A 20,926-nucleotide genomic window follows, 5' to 3' on the forward strand; every position below is an offset into this window, starting at 1 on the left:
ATAGACAGATATTAAGGGAGAGAAAGTTCCCTTAAGGTGGGTTTAGTTGGAGAGAGAGATTTTTAGTTTAGGGAAAGCTTTCTATGTTACCTTACAATATAGAAGTTTTATTTTCCCTTATCCAATCGTTCATTTTTTTATGAAGGGCTAAGATTGTCCCAATCAAATGTCACGTCTCTACACGATGTTATTTTTAATTTTTTTTCTATAAACAGTTTTGATACCAAATTTTGGACGTCCATTCATATATTAAATGCGCATTAACAAAAAATATAAAAAACATATTTTCAATAAAATAAAACGACCAAAATACCTCTGAAAATTTCAAGGGGTATTTTGGTTATTATTTTTTATCAAAAAATCATTTTTAATATTTTTTATAGCTGCGCTCCAATGAGAAGATGGCACGTACCAACTTTCATATTCAAAAATATTGTATTAAAAAAACTAAAAATAAAATATTTTGAAACGTCGGATCTAAGATCAAACGGTGAGTGGCTCTCTTGATAAAAAATGAACGGCTGGATGGTAGGGGGAACATCGAAAGCTTTCCTTTTAGTTTAAAGGTAGAGACTCCCGTACAAATAAGAAAAATGATACATAAGATATTCTCAAGTACCTATCGAAATTTTTGTTATATTTTTCAATATAAGATGAAGAAATTGTATGATAAGACCTTTATTAATTGAAAATACGAGGATATTGGAAAAATACTATACAATAGTTATAATACACATAATTATATTTGAAAGGTGCAGTTTAGTTTGTATACAGATGCATCCGTAGGTGTAGAGATAAGGTGCACCTTCAAATTTTATCATGGTATATAATTTTGATGTAAAATGTTCTTAGGATTATCTCAAAATCTAGTTTTATATCTAATTATAAAATTTTAAATTTCAATAATAGTTAAAATCAAGTAGATCTATAAACATATAAAAATCTTGAAAACGGACGGTGTAGATAATATGTTGTAAAATGCATTATTTCTGAGACTTAAAACCTTTTTATTTTTCATGGTCATACATCTCGATGTCGAGATGATCAATCAAAGGGTTTTTCAACATTAAAACTACCTTTTCCGATGGATTTTTGAGGTGCATCCGTAGTTCTACATTATAAGATTGCATCCTCATATAAACTTTTTCAATATAATTTTGATGTAAAATATTATTAGGATTATCTCAAAATCTATTTTTATATCTAATTATAAAATTTTAAATTTCAAACATGGTTAAAATCAAGTAGGTCTATAATAAACATATGAAAATCTTGAAAATGGACGGTGTAGATAGTATGTTTTAAAATGCACTATTTCTGAGACTTAAAATCTTTTTATTTTTCATAGTGATACATCTTGATGTCGAGATGAACAATCAAAGGGTTTTTCAATATTAAAACTACATTTTTCCAATGGATTTTTGAGGGGCATCCGTAGTTCTACATTATTAGGTAGCATCCTTATTGTAAACTTTTTCCATATTTGAATGATAATCACTTAATATTTAGTAATTGATTTTCCTAATTGAATACATATAAGTATACAATAGTTATAATACAGATAATTTTATTTGAATGATAATCATTTAATATTAAGTAATTTTATTTGATTAACATATATACTCATTGGGAGAATATGAGGTCAGTAAATGCCCAATAGTTCGGACTGAAATTGGGCCGATCAAATGACCACAATTGTATTTGAATGCTAATCACTTAATATTTAGTAATTGATTTTCCTAATTGAATACATTAAGTATACAATAGTTATAATACAATAAAAAATTATATTTGAATGAGAATCACTTAATATTTAGTAATTTTATATGATTAACATATATACTTATTGGGTGAGTATGAGGTCAGTAAATGTCCAATGGATCAGATTGAATCTAGGTCGATTTAATGGTCACGCTTGTATTTCGTATTTGAATTTTAATTTATTTATTTTTATACAAATCCAACTTACTTGAAATTTGGAATCTGTATTTTTAAAAAATAAGTGAATCTGATAAAAATATTTAAAAAATTAATTCATAAAAGTTAAATGGATCAAAATACCTTTGAACACTTTCAAGGTTATTTTGGTCTATTTAATTTTGACAAATAATTTATTGTTAGGTACACATCGATGAGAAGAGTGAATGGCCTGAATTTCATGTGATTTGGGTTGAAAAAAAATTTAAAATTAAAATACAAAATACCGACATGTCTGCCAGATCAGTATAAAATCAATCTGAACCATTGGGTTTACATTGTTCCATCAGCCTACAGGTTAACAAAATCTTTTCCCACATTAATTATTTATTATTAATAATTTTATGTATTAAAAATCGTATTCACATATGATAAAGAGAGACGCAAACCTAAAAATGTCCCAATAATAAAAGATTTAAAACTAACACTATCGCCTTTTTTAAACATACCAATTTTTGTATTTTTATACTCTCTCCTCTTTCAGTGTCGCATAGTAATTATTTATTATAATTTCTATTTTTTAGAAATAGAGATGCACTAGGATGTTGATCATGGTTCTGCGAAATCCAAATCCAAATTCAAATTCTCTCTTAACATGCACGCGCTCTCTCTCTCTCTTGAACACTCTCTCTCCCTTAACACAACACGCTCTCTGTCTCTCTCTTGAACACTCTCTCTCCCTTAACACAACACGCTCTCTCTCTCTCTCTTGAACTCTCTCTCTCTCTCTCTTGAACTCTCTCTCTCTCTCTTGAACACTCTCTCTCCCTTAACACAACACGCTCTCTCTCTCTCTCCCTTAACACAACACGCACTATCTTCGTAGTCGATCGCATCCTGAATAAAATAAAAGATAAGATAACTATGATCAAGAAACCGTACGACTTTTTTATTGATTTTTGTTGTTTTGGTTTTATTATCAAGAAACCTTACGAGTTCATAAAAAGTATGTATATACATAGAAGGTCTTACATATTACAGATTCACAGAAAACCTAAGCAATAGTAAAAAGAGATACTTCATCTTAGAGAGAGAAAACCAAAGCAATAGTTAAAGAGAGAGAGGGCATAAGAGAATCTGCATTCCTCAAAGGCTCTTTTTAAGGTAGGTTAATCTTAAAAACCCCAAGGTAGGTTAATCTTAAAAAACCCACGGATTAGTAGACGAAATTTGAATATCGGTTTTTTGTTTTTATGTCTTATGCCATTTTTATTTCCCTTTCTTTTCCTTTTTTTTTTAATCTGCAGTTAATTTTTTTAAATGACCAAATTTCCCTTGTTTAGATTTTCAAAATCCATTTTAAACTTCCAAATGTTCAGCATTTGATTAATTGCTTTTTAGGTTCCATAACATTTTATATTTTATATATTCAAATATTGTAAAAGAAAATTAATGTCGTAACAATTTTATTTACCCAAAAGAAAGTGTCCTGACAATTTTGGGATTTCAAGATCCAAAATTTATTTGACAATTGAAAGTTCAGATTTGAAAATCCAAAAATTGCATTTAGCCTCTTAGCAATTTCGGATTTTAAAAAATCATAATTCATTTTAAAATGAATTTTTTTATTTTTAAAGTTGCATTTTAGACAATGACCTACTAACGGAAGAACTAAATAATTGAAAGTATGGTTTTAAGATGGAATCCTCAAACCAAAAGGAAATTTAAAAAAAAAAAAACTTGGTCCTAGACACATCAGACAATACTCTACTATGAATTTTAAAATAGCTCAAAATTAATAACGCATTACGCCCATAATTTCCTCTAATTTACACATAGTGACTAGATATAGAGTTCTCCACTCAAAACTCCATTCTCAATTTATAACAATAAATAAAAATGGTCTTTGTGTATAATAAATCAAACCACTGTTCATAAGTTGAATAAGAACTTTTGGACTGCTAGATGCCAGGCTTGGATTCTGGAAATTGGGGCAATGATCTATATCAAGGTAGTTTGAGTACAAAAAGTTTCAATAAACAAACAGAACGCAAATTGACGACCACCAAATTTTGATAAAACCAGAGGAAAAAGGCAGAACAATATCATCCATTACATTTATCTCTGGGCTTTCCCAATGAGTGCGTGTGTGATTTGAGATATATATATATATATATATATATATTATTATTATTATTATTATTATTATTATTATTTTATTCTATCATAAGGCCTCTCAAATTCAGTCTCACAACCAGGTCAGATGTCACACCAGTATATCAAAACCAGTTTACACAACCTGGGAATCCACAATCTGCTGCAAGAATTAAATAGTCTTTATGTACTATAAGTCATAAATCAATGCCTTCAAATTGTTGATCCTTATTTACAGGAAGAATGCCAAAGAATATCTACTCAACTATGAACACATCTCTACCCAAATACAAGATTGAAGTAGATTCACAAAACTGAATGGTCAAAAGTGAGTGAAGAAATGGCCTTGTTGAATGATGGCTCAAATTGCATTCGCAGGATAACGAACTGGGATCAACAAAAGCTGAATAAAGCCACCAGAGAACACTGAATGACAATGGTGTTTATATCAACATTTTTATGCATTGAGATGGAAAAAGCCAGGACAATAATGGAGATAAATGCTACTCATCTGCTATCATTGGATATATACAGCTTAGACGCTGGCTTTGTCACACTTCTATCTGCAAGAACATTATCCATGATTAATACAAATATAGTTTTTAGGATATTTCATATGCTTGTGCCTTTGTGTATGGATGAGCATGTGTGTGTGTGGAAAACATTATGTTCGCCTATAGGACAATGTAATCCTTTTCCTATGTGTATGTGTGTGTGTATGAGTGAAGGAGAGAGAGGCAAGGAGTTTCATAAAGAAGATGTAAACTAGAATTGATCTATTTATTTTTACATACATAACATATGCTGGAAGGTTCAATCATTAATTATGAAATCTTCTAGTACTTCACCCGACAAACAAAGTACTAAAAAACACATCTACCAAGTATGCAATATCAAAAGAAGCAAAAGTTCTGTCCCCAAGCCCCTATTCTTGTTGAATTTGATGGTTCTAAGTTAATTGTTCAAGACGGCCAGTGCTACCAAAACTAGTGGAAAACCTCATGATTATTCCAGTTTCATGCAAAGCTTCCAAAGGAGAACTACTTCCAATAAAAATATGCCCGATATCCATCTTTTCAGGAATTTGGAAAGAGAGGAAACAAGTTCCTTAACATTAGTTTATTCTAATTGCATGCAGCTTATGGATCCTGCTATCATAAAGTCCATGCATTGCACGGGCATAGAGGAGAAAAAATCTTAAATACCATTGTTAGTCCCGTTTTTGAGGATTCTTGTTTTCATCAAAACCTTGAAAGTTCTTATTAACAAGCATGCTACGAAATCACATTTTTTATAGGATCTCTTTGAATGTTATCTAGAAAAGTTTTCTGAATTTGGAGGATAGATATCCGATGGACCCATAAATCCTAGTTTGGCAAGAGCAGCTATACACCAAGAGATAGAAAGAGGCTGGAGGTTTCTAAGAAATGGGATTGTCTTGTGCAACCCACACAATATAATTAGAGGGTAGTGTAAATTAGTAAATCTTTAATAATGTGAACCCTTAGCCATAAAAGATACTATAACCTTAGTGTTAAAAGAATGTTGTCTTAGCTGTAGAAAGGTGTAGAGTATCTACAATATTGCATGTGAGATGATCCACATGTACATTAGAAGAACAAAGTTATGCATAACAAAAACATACAAAAAGGCATTAATTCTAATGTAAGCATCATGTACAAAATGATTGAAACAGCAAGACACAAAACTATGAGTATGGTACTCACGAAATCCAAGCCCCCACTGGATCTTCCAAACACATAATGGAAGAGTTACATGTATCCCGAAAATCATGAACATGTGAAAAGCATATATAAGCATAGAAATATTGTCACATAAGCACACAATTTCATATAGACATGCAAAGAAGGACAAACAAACCAGCACAAGTAATGACAAGCATACAAGACTCTGAAGACAAGGAGATGTCACTAAAACTGAAATCCAGAAGAACTAACCTTATTAAGGAGAGAATTAACAAAACGATCTTCAAACTATTCAGATCATGAATTACTGCCACCTTCATTATTGAGCGCTGCATCTAGCATATCCACACTAGCTGCCTCAGATGAACCCTCAAACACAATATTATTCTGAAAGGGCGCCATATACAGCACTTTTAGGTCATTCTCTTGTACCAATTCATTGGTGGAAACCATCTCAGTAGTAACTTGCCCCAGGTTCTTAAGAGGTGAGTTCTCACCAGTCCCCATTGAGCATGACTGAGCCCCACTAGTGCATGCTCGCATATCGGGACTAATGTCTTGAATTTTCAGGTTTTGCATGTGAAATTGGCTATGCTTATCGAAATAACCAAAACCTGAATGGGAACTCCTCAAGGCAATGTCATTGTCCCTTGCGTTCCCCAAATGATATCTTCTCACAGTATTACATGACTGCAAGAAACCACCAGCTAAGTCCATGGTACAATTCTTTATGTCAGTAACAGAAGGAAGTAGCTATTATTACCGTGTAGTCATCTACTTAGCAATCTTTCCTGCCTCTTAATATAATTCGAAAGTATAAGAGTAAGTAATGAAATTTACCTTTATAATATGGTAGCATTGATTGAATGTCACATGGTTCTAAAGAGGCCATGTTGAGGAAGTTGCTTATTGTATGGACAGGAGCCATCGATGGAGAAATCAATGAACCTGTCATTAGTTGTTCCTTTCCCATTGAGACTCCAAGACTTGCTGGTAGACGAGAAACCATATTCGTAGAAGTATTTGTATGTCCTTTTCTGTTGACAACTCTTCTTTCAGATGCCATGGGATTCATTTGAGAAGCAAATACTTGAGCATCGAGATCTGGTGTTTCAGCAATAACGGAGCCATGTCTCTCTTTTGGAAGGTTTCCCACATAAATTGGGGCAGAATCACCTTGAGGAGCTTCATCCTTTATTTCTGTCCTCAAGTTTTTGCGGTATTTCTGTAATAAGATAGTTGTCATTGTTAGCATAAAACAAATAAAATGAAAAGAAAGTTATAAATTGGAAACAAGGAAAAAATCCACAATTATTCAAATGGGCAATAAAATCAAAATCTAACCAATTCAACTCAAATAGACCATGTTTGAGTTTTATGAAAAAAATAAAATGTATTCCATGTCATATTTTGCAAAATCACTTTATAAATTTCTTTGAAACTATTTTTCTTTGTTCAAAGATTTGCCAAGTCAACTTGGGACATGGAGTGACAAGTGAGCTCAAAACTAGTCATCAAGACTAACATGGACCATAGCAAATTTGCTCTTCCAAAGCTCATATTTCTCATTTCATCTCCTTCTCAATCACCATGATGCCAGAGACTTACCATCACTGGATAGGACATTCTCTTGTTTGAAGATGCTATATTATGACTCCACAGGCTACCATCATCTAAAAGGATACATAGATGCTCAAGGAATTTGTTTTATTGGTAATGATGTTTCAGGATGTATTTTATGTTCTTCACTTTGTATACATACAAAACAGACAACAACTATAACTAACTCGGTTGAAAAAAGTCATCATTATGACTAGCCTCTTGTTCAGCCATGACCACCATTACAGGCCTTGCACTGTATCAGACCCAACAAATGCCTCTAAACCCCACCACTATAATCACGAGAATTGTATGAAGCTGAAAAATACAGGTAATTAGTACACTCTCTCCCTCCTTGACCTGAAGGATCCAAAGCCTCACATCATCTAATTTACCAACAACTGCATGGAATTCAAACTTCAGGTTCATTGCTTCCACAAATTCGGCTATTCTCTCCCTTGTTTCTTGAAGTTCATGTTTTGATTCCCCATTTGCTGTGATCCTAAAATGGCTTGGTCGGTTGGGCCTAGAACCCAAGCTCTAAAACTAACCAGGCCATTGAAGACCTTGCTTTATGTCAAAGTCTATTATGTATACTCATTACTTCCCTTTTGAAAGCTCGCAATATCATCTCATTTGTAATTTATTTGGATGAATTATGGAATTGGGTTCATCTTGTTGAGAAGCCTAAAGCCAATGGATGAATCATCCTCTAAGAAATCAGATTGCAGAGGAGAGAGACGGAATATATTGGGCCGGAGTTTGAAGACTCTGAGAGTAAGAGCCGCTGTGAAACGGGCCCCAACCCTATGAATCGAGTTGCTCTCTGGTGAAGTAAAGCTCCCCCAATCTAGAAATAAACTAACTAATGAGAGTGAAGTTCTTCGAAGTGATCGCGTTTGTACATGAAAACAGGAAGCCCACTGGCTCCAGACCCTGTTCACTACATGGAGCTTCTTCAGGTTGGAAAGGGACAGAGATACCTTCTCCTATGTCCTTCTCTGGGGGCTTGTTCTCTTCTTATGAGACAAGCTCTCTGTTCTTGAAGAACTCAAGGTTGGCTTTGATTTCTTCAATTCTGTACTGGTTCCAACATTCTTATTATCTCCCTTCTCTGACACCTATGTGACAATAGACGCAAGCCAAGCACTGGTATTTGCTAATGGAAGAGGAGAGAGAGTCGACTCAAGTGGAGTATAAACCCCTTCTTCTTTAATGAAATGGGGAGAAAAATGAAACAGGAGGATCAAAACCAGGGCTCAAACCCATTGATTCAGGCTTTACAGTCTCAGAGAACTAGAAATCACCATGACCCAATTGGTTGAAAAACAGTGTGTCATGGAAATGGGTTTCAAGTTGTAATTAGCACCATATCTTGCAAATTTCAAATGAAATTGAATTGATGCTAAATTTCTATGAAGTTCATAACAAAATTTGCAAATAAAAGCACTACATAAGGCAAATGAAGTAATAAAATATCCATAAATCTTTCCGGAAAACAAAAACCTACCTGCTAGTATTGAACGGTACCTGCTTTCCCAATATAAATCCTTGGATCTAAATTTCCTCAATATTTATTGTGTATGATAAGCATTAGCATACCGACAGCAGTACGTACTACTTCTGAAGTTTATATCATAAACAAATTACTTACCTTTTTTTTTTATATATCATAAACAAATTAAAACATTCTTTATATTTTTGCCAAATTTTAAAGATTTTTCCAAAAGGAAGAACGCGTTGAGCTGACTCAGTTTTGCTAATAACCAAGTCCCAATTTTCAACTTTTACTTCAATGAAAGCAGATCAAGTCACAAGAGCTACCTTGAGAAGTTTACGGATTCATGTCTCACTAAACATCCATGCCAGGACCATTAATCATATAAAAAGTTTAGTAACTTAAACAGATGTGAAAGAATGAAGTCTATATATATATATATATATATATATAATAGAAGAGCTATGCAATAGTCAAGTACCAAGCAAACATAGAAGAATGTCTGCTTCTTGTTGAATGCAATCCAAATAAGTTTGATTCTGAAATCCAATAACAGTTATTTGCTTGCAAAAGTTCACCTGTACAATAACATTCCGACATTCCGTTAAATAAAGAAGTTCACTTATAGAACAAGTATCATCCATAATTCCTGAAGCCATAAGCAACAAGGAGCAGAAGTTACACAGAAAATGGAAGCACAATCCAACAAGCCAGCAATGCTGATCAACTTTGAAAGTACAAAGATTCAGCTTCATTTCCTTGCTTTCACAAAAAACAGAAACCACTATGCTTCCAGATCGCAAGAAAGGGTTGTAATTAATTAATATAATGCACTGCAAGCCCCCATAACTGAGTTTTTGATGATATCAATTTACAGACAAATAGCAATCTCCATCAATACTTGGAATTGAGTTGATGCTAAATTTCTATGAAGTCCATAGAAAAATTTGCAAATAAAAACACTAAAAATGGCAAAATGAAGCAATAAAATATCAATAAATCATTTAGGCAAACAAAAACCTACCTGCAAGTGACTAGCAATGCTTCCTTTGCATAACCCTGGAACATTCATTAGCTCTTCTATTTTCGTGGGAATAACTTCTGCAAAAATATGGGGTAAAAAAAAGATCTTAGTTAGAATAAAATGGGGATAGATAGTTCTCATGGGAAGGAACAAAGTGAGCGTGACATGACATATATCTTACTAGAGTGCATGTAGTCTTACCTTCATGGTTATGGGCTAATTTGTTTATGGCATCCAAAAATATTTGATGGAGCTCACTAGTCCAAACTATTCTTGGTTTCTTAGGAGTACAAGAAGCAGAAGTACATCTAGAATCATTTTCCTCCTTCCCCTTGTCCTTTCTTTTGTTTCCCTTTTTGTCATTCCCCTTGTTCAGCGATGTTGCATGTAGAAGACCATTTGATGCTTCATGATGTCCAAGGCTATCTTCTACGTTCCTGGAATGTACATTTTCAAGACCATTCAATAATCCATGGTGTCCACCACAATCTTCTGTACTCATAATTTTAACAACTTCCTTCGATCCATTATTTTTCTTTGTAATCTTGTTCCTAATCACATGCTGCCATATGGTCTTCAATTGCCCCTTTCTTACAGGCTTTATAAGGAAGTCACAGGCCCCATTCTCTATTCCTTTCATTACAATGTCTTTTTCACTATCAACTGATATCACTGCATTACAAACAAGTATATAAATTGTTAAGCTATAGTCCATGTGAAAATAGAGACACCATAAAGTATTAGGTTTGTAAAGTTAGAATTGAAAGCTATTTAAACAGGGACAACACAATTTTAAGCAGGAATTGAAGAGGAGAACTGGTGAGACATATGACACTCCAAACAGTTAATGTTGGTTTTGTAGCCTGGAAATCAAATCTTATTTTGAAAAGGCACTTACTGATGAAAGGCAAGTCCATTTCCATTCTAACTTGATTGAGAAGCTCTAACCCATCCATATCAGGCAAATGCACATTACACAAAACCACGTCAAATCGGCCATTTCCATCTCGAATCTTATTGAGAGCACCAGTTGCCTCAGAGCAAGTCACAACTGAATGAGCAATGCATGAAGCAAATCAAAAAGCAAGAAAAGAAGCCATAATACAAGCACCACACAAGTTTCAATATGTACAATGGATAAGTTAGGACTTGTATTGCTGGATACTTTAACACGAATGTGCAAAAACTCCACTGTGGCTTGGCTGGGTCCTGGCCTCTGCTACTTGTATTGCTGGACACTTGACACCAATATGCAAAAACTCCACTGTGGCTCGGGACCTGGCCCCTGCCCATGCCAAGTATCTTCGGCAAGTCCAAGTGGACTCACCCGAGCTGGGCTCAAAATTGCAAAAGAAAAAGTCTAAAAATTTGTAAAAAATATATGTATATGTATAATAGACAACCTTAAAAGTATACAGAAAATAGAAAAATATACGTAGAAGATGGAAGGAATGTTGGGACATTGATTTGTAGCTAGAAACAATTCAAAAAAATTCATAAAAAGGGAAAAATAGAAAAGCAGAGCACATCATAAGAAAAATTAGCAAATCATCATTAAAAACATCAACATTAAATAGGAACATATTTTTACACTATTTATTAGTCATGTAGTAAAAAAATAATTAATTTTTTGGAACCTTTTTAATAATCCCAATTTCAGCATTATAACTTGCCTCAGCAGGTGGCCAAGGCCGAGTTACTTGACAGAGTGCGTGTTGACTCGGTTGAGTTTTTTAACAATTGGTCAACATTGATTAGTATAATCCTCAAACACCCATCCAAATCTAGGGCATGCCTCCTATATCAATGGCTCATCATCAAAAAACTTAGGGTTTGATAGATTTAGTTATGATCTTTAACCGTCCTTACTCCATACAATGCTCAAATTCTTTCTAAAGAGTTTGAAAAAATAATACCATATCACTTGCGTACATTGTTCGAAAAGGCGGACAGCCTAGTTTGTTTTAGGAAAATAAACATTGTTCCAAAAGGCGGACTGCCTAGAATCTAATTAGAGCCCTTTTAGAGAGATAGAAACCTCAAAAAAAATAAAAAAGCTAGATTTTAATTTTTTACACAAGATTTAACCTTGAAATAATTTTTTATTCTACTAGGCCACCCAGGTTTTGAGTATTGACAGAGATAATTACTAGAAAAAACTCCCCAAAAGGGAAAAAGCCCTGAATTACAATTTATTTTTTGTTGTGTCTAAAAATAAAACAGAAGAAATATGTTTCCAAGGTGTCTAGTTAATCAAATTTGTGGGAAAATAACATAAAAAATTTCCGGAAACGAACACGCAAAGAAACTGTACCCATTCAATAAATCCATGACAGAGTTTTTCTTTATCTGTTTATTTTTTTAATTAATTCTGCAAGATTGTTGTTGTACCTTTCCTAAGTTATATAAATCACCACACGGTACTTAAACCTCAAAAAGTTGTCAAGATAAGGAACAAGAATCCCCATAATCTAAAGTCCTTATGTTAAGGAATAAGAATCTCCATATTTCCCCATAAACCATAGACCCAACCAGAAAATCAACACTACGAGTCATATAAAAAAATCATAGAGAATTTTACTAAAAGAATCAAATCCCATGTAAACAATCTAACTGTAATGACCACAAAATTAGCCAAGATTCTTACCTTCATATTTGCAGGATTGGAGCAATTCCTCCATAACTTTGAGGCAGGCATGATCATCATCAACTACCAAAACTCTGAGACCTTCAGGGAAGCTACTTGGATACCCCAATTCCTCTATCAAAGTTTTCGCCATATGTGTTAATTTATCACAAGGGGTATTGAAACCAGGCCTCTGATAATTTACTGAGCACAAAATTTATGTAGAAGAAATCGCTGAATGGGAAAAGAGGATTGCTAATTTTTGTGGTTCTGGTATTCTCAGGAGAAAAGACGCGCGGATAATCAGAGGGAAAGAGAGATGGTGTTTTAACATGAGAGGGCACTTTCCTTCAGAAGTTTTGTAGAGAGAGAATCCTTCCTATTTCTTGACTACGAGTTTTAGAGAGAGAGAGAGCGCAGAGAGGGTCTTTTGAAAGGGTGGCTCTCTCGCTTTCGCGCCAAAATAGGCGCGAAAGGATAAACGTTTAAATTGGAGAATGCGATAAATCCCCGAAAGGATAAACATTTAAATCGGAGAACGCGATAAATCCCCCTAAGGATAAACGTTTAAATGAGTGCAGTTATCATACGGATGGATCAGTAGGTGCAGAGGTAAGGTGTTTATCATGGTATATAATTTTGATGTAAAATGTTTTTAGGATTATCTCAAAATCTATTTTTATATCTAATTATAAAATATTAAATTTTAAAAATAGTTATAATCATGTAGATCTATAAATATTTAAAAATCTTGAAAATGGACGGTGTAGATAATATGTTGTAAATTACATTATTTTTTAGATTTAAAATCTTTTTATTTTTCATAATCATACGTCACGATGTTGGGATGACTATTTTCGAGACTTAAAATCTGTTTATTTTTCATAGTCATACATCTCTATATCGAGATGATCAATCAAAGGTTTTTCAACATTAAAACTACCTTTTTCAATGGATTTTTGTGGGGCATATGTAGTTCTACATTATAAGGTTGCATCCTTATATAAACTTTTGCCACTGTTTAAAATGAAACAATTAGTCCAGATGTTTGTTGGTTTGTTGAAGAGGACGATATGGGACATCCACCCTCTGTTCTTTGTGAAAGACGGTGGAGATTAATTATACAGTAGGCGTACATGATGGAGAGGAAATAGTTGAGACGGTTATTTTGGACTTGTATATTATGAAAGGGTGTGGTTTGTATAGAGCCGAGGCCCTAAACAATCAAATTAGCGCCTATTTTCGAATAGTAACGAAAAATGTGATTTCAATACTGGAAATCTTTGTAATAGCCTTAAAATATATTTTCATCTTATTTATAAATTTTAAAGCTTTAAAAATAGTATAGACAAACAGATCTATGAAAATCTTGAAAATTGACGGTCCAGAAATGCATTACAAAATATACTATTTCTAAACCCGAAATTCATTTTTTTCTCATGTTCATGCATCTTGATAACGATCATGATCAATTTAAGGTTATTTGGGTATCAAAACAACCTCATCTAGTGAAGTTTTTGAGATAGCTCTAATTTGATTGTTTCAAGCCTGAGCTCTATATAAATTTTTCCCATTATGAAATCACTTATCTTTCCTATAAATTGGATGGATGGCTTGGGGCATGTCATAAAGATCTAAAAAAAATTTTGAATGAAAAATTGTTTCATGCGGGCTGGACCTCATGACTATATATGTGGTCCACAAAGTGTAAAGCATCCATCTTAAAGATGGATGCAAGTAGGTGTTTTATCTAAAAACAATGGAAACTAACAGTCCAGATGTTTTTTTACTAAAATTATTATTTCTAGTTCTTAAAATTTGCTTATTTTTTCATACTCATGATCTCCATGTTAGAGATTACATGTCCTTAAAAGTTAAGTCTAAAAATTCATTTCAAAAATAGATTTATTAATAGGCATGCATTTCTACCTATGCCAGCTTGCCGCATAGAAACCGGGTCCTTTTTTAATTGAGTATGTAAATAAGAAACTCACAACCACCTATTTAGAAGTTCAAAGGATAAGAGTGATTACGGCCTCCTTGCGGTAACAGTAACGGTATGCTTTTCCGGTTAACTTTACACGATGGAAATAAGTGCAGTTTAAAAACCCATAGTGCATGACAAGGGCTTCTACAACTGTATATTTTAATAGGCTCGGAGTACACCTGTAAATGACATCCCATAGTTAAATTCCATGTCCCACTATGGAAACGGATGGTGAATACGACTACGATGTACATTTACCATACAACTGAGATGTATGGTTAACTATTTAAATATGAAAAAGCGAAAATTACAGAAAACACCCTAAAATGAACTATCTATGCAACTTACCCTCACCCCAAATTTTTCTAACACTTTTTTTCCTCAAACTACATTTCTTCGCAAAAACCCCTCAATCCAAAAGTAACATGAAATAAAACTAAAGTACCCTGTTTCTTTTCACACGGCCTTCTCTCTCCTGTTTCCTACAATAAATACGCACTCCGGCAACCCCAATGTGCACTCCGGCAGTACTTTGTCTGATCCACAGCGCTCCGGTATTTTGATAACGCGCTCCGGCAATGAAGCCTCTAGAGCCACAGCACTCCGACAATGGAGGACTGCGTTCCGACAGTCCGAATGCACGCTCCGGCAATTACAATGTGCACTCCGGCAGTGCTTTGTCTGACCCATAGCGCTCCGGCAGTCTGAATGCGTGCTCCGGCAGTCCCAATGTGAGCTCCGGTAGTCATTTGTCTGACCCACAGCGCTTCGACATTCTGCGAACGCGCTCCGGCAGTGAAAATACGTGCTCCTGTAGTTCGCTCTAGCAATGAAGTCTTTGGAACCACAGTGCTCCGGCAATGTAGCACCGCGCTTCGGCAGTGCTTGTTGACATTCCACTCCGGTAGTAGTATACTACGCTCCGGCACTACTCTACTTGACATCCGCAAATTGATTTGGTTTGTACAAGAAGGGCATTTTCATCCAAAAAATAAGAACTTTTTACCTTGGGGGGGGGGGGGGGGGGGGGGGGGGGCGGAGTTTGCGAGGAAATGTTGTTTGGGGGAAAACAGTGTGAGAAAAGATTGGGGTAGGGGTAAGTTGCATAGATAGTTCATTTTAAGGTGTTTTTCGTAATTTTCCCTATGAAATATCCAATGAAAAAACATTGATCCACGATACATCTACCATCCCCATTTTGGTATAGGAAAATAATTTGATAGGGCTGCAACATTATCAAAATAAGTAAAGCATCACCTTACAACATACAAAATTGCAGTTCAAGCATTGGAAAATATTTCTATGGATTATCCTGGTTTGACTATTTAGGTTTTGAAAAAAAAAGAAAAAATGTTTTTAAGCTCTAAAAATAGTGTATATTGCAACAAATTATCTAGACAGTTCCTTTCACCATTTTGTTAGTTTTAAATTTCATTGTTGGTGTTAGAAATTAATTTTAAAATTTCATTGTTGGTGTTAGAAATTGATTTTAGAGCCATCATGAAGATTTACATTGCTAAAAGTGCTTTCCGAACAAGAATTATTGGCAATTTTGTTGCCTTGAATTTGGCATTTATGTCCGTTTGATTTTGAATAAGATAGTGAAAAGTAATTCAACAAACTATATAAAAACGATTTTTGTTGAGGAGAGAGAAAATACAATGAATATGTTAAAAAGCAAAGTTAATGCTACATGGAGGATTTTGGAAAAAGAAAGTTTGTATAAGGTTGCAACCTTTAAATGTAGGATTACAAGTGCACCTCAAAAATCCATTAGAAAATGTTGTTTTAATATTGAAAAAACATTTAATTGATCATTTAGACATCGAGATCTATGAATATAACAAAAGAAAAACATTTTTAATCCTAGAAACAGTGCATCTTGCAACACATTATCTAGATCATCCATTTTCAAGATTTTCATATGTTTGCAAATCTACTTGATTTTAACTATTTTTTGAGTTTAAAATTTTATAATTAGATATGAAAATAGAATTTCAAATAATCTTTTAAAAAATTAAAATAAAATTACATATTATGATAAAATTTGGAGGTGTGCCTTAATTGGATTGTTTAAAGCTACAACCTTATAGAAACCACACCCTCTGGAAAACCCTTTAACTCAAAAATCTATACACTGCAAGGTGACCCAAAAAGAAAATTATTTTAGCTTGCTCAAAGAACTCCATCGAGCAACTGATAAGATGGACAACTTATACTCATCGTCATTATTAAAGTTTTTTCTCAACTATTTGGAATCGGCTATAAGACAATTTAAACATGTAGTGGGAAAAAAAAAAGAAAAAAAAAAAAGAGAATTTACCTTTTCTCGTGGTCTTCTCCAACAACGCTAATAAGATGTGGATGCTAAGTTTGGTATGAAAGAAGTACGAGCAATGATCCAATGCAATGGTTGTATCATAGTATAATGCAGCGACACTTCTAGAAAACCATGTTTGTGGTATTCGTATGACCTCAGATTTTGCACACGTACTCTATTCATCTCAATAATAAATCATTCCAAAAAAAAAAAGTTCAATTTGAATCCTAGATATGGTCAAAATGAGTCCCCTTCAAAAATGAATCTAGACCATTCATTTTCTGAGTTTCAAGAACTTAACCTTTATAAACTCAAAATCATTTTTTTTATTTTTTAAGATTGTTCATCTAATGATAATAAAGCCATCCAAAAAAATTGGAAATGAAAAAAAATCCTTTTAAGGCCTAGATCTAAGCATCTTACTAAAATGAACGACTTATGTTAATTGGGTTAAAAAAATACTTTTTAGGTTGTGTTTTCAATTTTTTCTTTTTTTGTAATTATTTATTAGAATGAAAAAAATGTATATTTCAAATTTTGAATCAAACAAATAGCCATAAGATGTTTTTTTTAAGGTTATTGTATGATACTACTATACCACAGTTGCATGAAATCATTGCCCAATAAGTAGAGCATCCCACAACGAAGGGGATGAATGAACGTTGTGGCAGTCAGCCTTGGGCAAATTCATAAAAGCCCTCTTTTATTAACAATAAGTCAATTGCTTTTGTTAACATGTAAAATGGCATCCTAGCTTATTAAGAACCCGCAATTCGGAGTATGAATCACTAATTTGGATTGGAATCAGTCCAAACCGGCTTGGTTCTTTGACAAAATCGTGAATCGATCCAGTTCCTATATACTAGCTCAATCCTGTTAGGAACCATATAAGTATGTCAGGAATCAAGTAACTCGGACCTGCTGAATTGCCAGTTCCCACACATGGGAAAGCTTTATATGTTCCCCCCTACAACATAGAAGTTCTATCCTCCCCCTACCATCTAGCCGTCCATTTTTTATCAAGAGTGTCACTCACCATTTGATCTTAGATCCGACGTCTCAAAATATTTTATTTTTAGCTTTTTAATACAAATTTTTTGAATATAAAATTTGGTACGTGTCATCTTCTCATTGGGGCGTACCTATAAAAAATATTAACAATAATTTTCGATAAAAAATAATAACAAAAATACCCCTTGAAACTTTCAGGGGTATTTTGGTCATTTTTATTTTATTGAAAATATGTTTTTATATTTTTTTATTAGTGCGCGTTTAATAGAGGGAATGGACGTCCAAATTTTGGTATCAAAATAGTTTATAGAAAAAAAAAAAGAAAAGAAATAATATAGAGACATGACATTGTGATTGAGGCAATCTTAACCCTCCATTAAAAAATGGACAGTTGGATAAGGGGTAGGATAGAACTTATATGTTGTAGGGGAAACATAGAAAGCTTTCCCCTACAGATTATACTTGTTATTATTATTTTATGGGATTGTCTACAAAAAGACAATTTATCTTTTGTACAAGGAGATCACAACTATTCCCATTCATTAGATGTTAAATTGGGTGGCTTGGGTTGAGTCACGAAGTCCAATAATTTTTTTTGGAACTTTGTGTCGAATCAATAACTCTCTTACAACCGCCTATTTTGAAATCTAAAGAAAAAGAACGATTGTGATCTCTTTGTACAAAACGTAAATGGTTCCTTTATAGAGGATCTCTTATTTTATTTTTTTCTCTTTGATGTTTTTTTGGTCGATCATCTTTCTTTCTTTCTCTCTCTCTTTTTTACTACCAAATTTTGTTGATGAAATGTGTTTACAATGAGATCAAGGAATCAATAGGTTTGAGACAAGCAGCGCCTGTAATGAAATAACATGCTTACTTAGGTTGTTTGCCACCACATTGGCTTTTCTGTATACATGTGTAAAAGACACCTCCTCCACACAGTTGTATAGTTCAAAATGGATTTCAAGGCCCAAAGTATTCTGTACTTTTTATTGTACCAGTTGACAACCTTGAGAGAATCTCCCTTCACTAGGTAGATTCCTCATAGCAGAGTCCTGCATTGTGCCTTTCCTATAAAAGCTTCAATCCTTATAAAAGAGTATTAACTCCGCCTAATTTATTGTAGCACTTCCACATGGACATGAATAATGAATCCTCAGAGGTTGAGGTCTAGAGTTTCAAGGGTCAGCATTCAAGATTGGAAGTTTTCGATGTTTGGTTAAGAGGTTTGCTTGCTTGCTTTGGCCCCTTTATCCTTATCTCAGATGCGCTTGATGTTTCGAGCATTCTCTAGCTCAGTCCTCCTTTGGACAAAGGGTTTGATCATTTCATTCTACAGGACCCAACATATTCATCATTGCAGGAGGCTAATACAACTCTTTTATTTTTGAAAATATTTTGAAGAAATATTGTAAGGGGGAGATGTTTTGGAAATAGAGACTAGCGCCATTTTATGATTTTAACGAATTAAAGTTTTTGAAAACACAAACACACATTTTTTAAAAAAAAAATACAAATCGTGACTATCCTTGAAATGGAGTTTAAAAATTTGAAGAGACTGAAAAATTTAAAACATTAAAGTTTTAAAGATAGCCGACATTTTTAAAAACAAGTGTGATCGGTAGTTTCCCCTCTTGTGACCATATGCGTGTGGGCTTCATAGTTTTTCACCACGATATAGAGGTTTTGAGAAACTTTCGGGTTTTTATTAACCCCGAAATCGAACCATATAGCTAAATTTTGGAAAATGAATTATGTGATCCGAATTATTTGATGTTTTTAGATCTTTTGGAAGTTCTCATAGCTCAGAGTTGATTAGTTATTTGTTTAGAGGTGAGCCAACCCTAATTAGGATCGTGGGGCTGGGAATCGTGGCGTCCTCTTTGCCCTCGATCCTTTGGTCTTCGTGTTACAATCCAAAGAAGGGTCGTCATTTGAGCTTACTTACATCTTGGAAAGTGATGGTGATGGTCATTGCCCTCTGAGTGTTTTGGAGTCATTTATGTTGTCCTTGCTACAAACGAATTCTAGAGTTTAGATGGCCGAGCGGCCTTCATCCAGACTCAAAGTCGCTCTTGGTTACCTCGTCCATTAATCCTTGGTCCGTTTGGCTAGGCTCGTTTCAGTTGGGTTTTCCTTTAATGGATTATTATGGCTTTTATTATGCCTTGGCTTTGAGCGAAACCACAAAGTCTACCACTGTGTGAGGTGCCATAAAGAAAAAGGGGTTTGCCGCGTCGTCCGCACTAGATAGAGATGCCTTCAATCCTAGGTGACTTCAAAATTGTGTAATTTTCCCAAAAAAATGTGGGCGATTGCAAGAGCCAAGTGGGAGTATGGAGTTGGAAGAATAGCTCATATGAAGTGTAAACCTTTTCACATGGGACCTTTGAATGACTATTCTGTCGAGCCTAAGCTGGTGAGAATATGCAGCTTCGCTCGGGAGTGGTTGAGTGATCTTGACGTATATTTTTTTATTAGGATAACTGGGGATATTGATGAGACTATTTTCCTTATGAGCTGCCTCTCGAGTCTCGGAGTGAAGCTAAGGGGTTGCTGGTGCTTATGTCCAAAGTGATGTTCTGGGGCTTTTTTGGTGCTCCCTCGATCTATTAATCCCTGAGCTGATTTAAACGTGTTTTTTTTATACCAAACAAATCTAAAAAAATATGTATTTTTTAAAAATCATCATCCCAAACTTCTAGAAAAAGAAGAGCTCCATGAAGGTGAAAAATTATCGGGAGGAGAGAGAGATAGAAGTGTTTGAAAAAACACGGGAGGAGAGAGACAAAAAGAAAAAAAAAAAAAAAACTAAGAGTATAAGAGAAAAAGAGAAATTTAAAATATATAAGTGAAGAGTAAGAAAAAATTGGATTTAAACAAAAACATATCTTTTTCACATTTGTTTAAATTAAAAAATAGATTTAAAGTGATAAGAGGTTGGAAGATATCTTTTAAAACCTTGAGTTTATGCCCCAAGACCACATCAAGTAACTTTTTAGCTTGAGTTGAGATTTAGGCCTGATCAAAGGAATAAAAAAAAAAAAACAGAAGGAAAAAGATGACAAAAGGGTTTTGTCCTCA

General features: G+C 34.0%; 1 protein-coding gene across 4 annotated transcripts; it reads right to left on the reverse strand.

Annotated features, from left to right (window-relative positions):
• Positions 1-4,220: 4,220 nt before the first annotated feature.
• LOC18429163 (two-component response regulator ORR22) lies at positions 4,221-13,007 on the reverse strand. 4 transcript variants are annotated; one of them, XR_016051509.1, is made up of 8 exons: positions 12,546-13,003; positions 10,797-10,949; positions 10,100-10,570; positions 9,899-9,975; positions 9,356-9,452; positions 6,618-7,002; positions 6,030-6,467; positions 4,221-4,634 (listed from the first exon to the last, which is right to left on the reverse strand). XR_016051509.1 is itself a non-coding variant. In XM_020664189.2 (7 exons), the coding sequence occupies exons 1-6, from the start codon at positions 12,676-12,678 to the stop codon at positions 6,075-6,077; spliced, it is 1,629 nt and encodes a 542-aa protein (XP_020519848.1). In that variant the 5' UTR covers positions 12,679-13,007; the 3' UTR covers positions 4,221-4,634; positions 6,030-6,074. The 4 variants fall into 4 exon arrangements, 1 of the variants encoding a protein (XP_020519848.1); XR_016051510.1 differs by having other exon boundaries at positions 6,030-6,484; XR_016051508.1 differs by lacking the exon at positions 9,356-9,452.
• Between the last annotated feature and the right edge of the window lie 7,919 nt (positions 13,008-20,926).

This window comes from Amborella trichopoda, chromosome 3, assembly GCF_054954075.1.
Source record: "Amborella trichopoda isolate Santa Cruz 75 chromosome 3, AtrichopodaSantaCruz75HAP2 v2.0, whole genome shotgun sequence".
NCBI classification, from domain to species: Eukaryota; Viridiplantae; Streptophyta; class Magnoliopsida; order Amborellales; family Amborellaceae; genus Amborella; species Amborella trichopoda.

What these genes read in the sequence shown, in the direction of transcription:
- LOC18429163 (XM_020664189.2), bottom strand. Translation starts at nt 12,678, where the DNA reads ATGGCGAAAACTTTGATAGAGGAATTGGGGTATCCAAGTAGCTTCCCT. An exon ending in CCAATCCTGCAAATATGAAG is followed by an intron (nt 10,950 to 12,545) that starts GTAAGAATCTTG and finishes TTGCTCATTCAG; the next exon opens with TTGTGACTTGCTCTGAGGCA. An exon ending in AATGGACTTGCCTTTCATCA is followed by an intron (nt 10,571 to 10,796) that starts GTAAGTGCCTTT and finishes TTTGTAATGCAG; the next exon opens with TGATATCAGTTGATAGTGAA.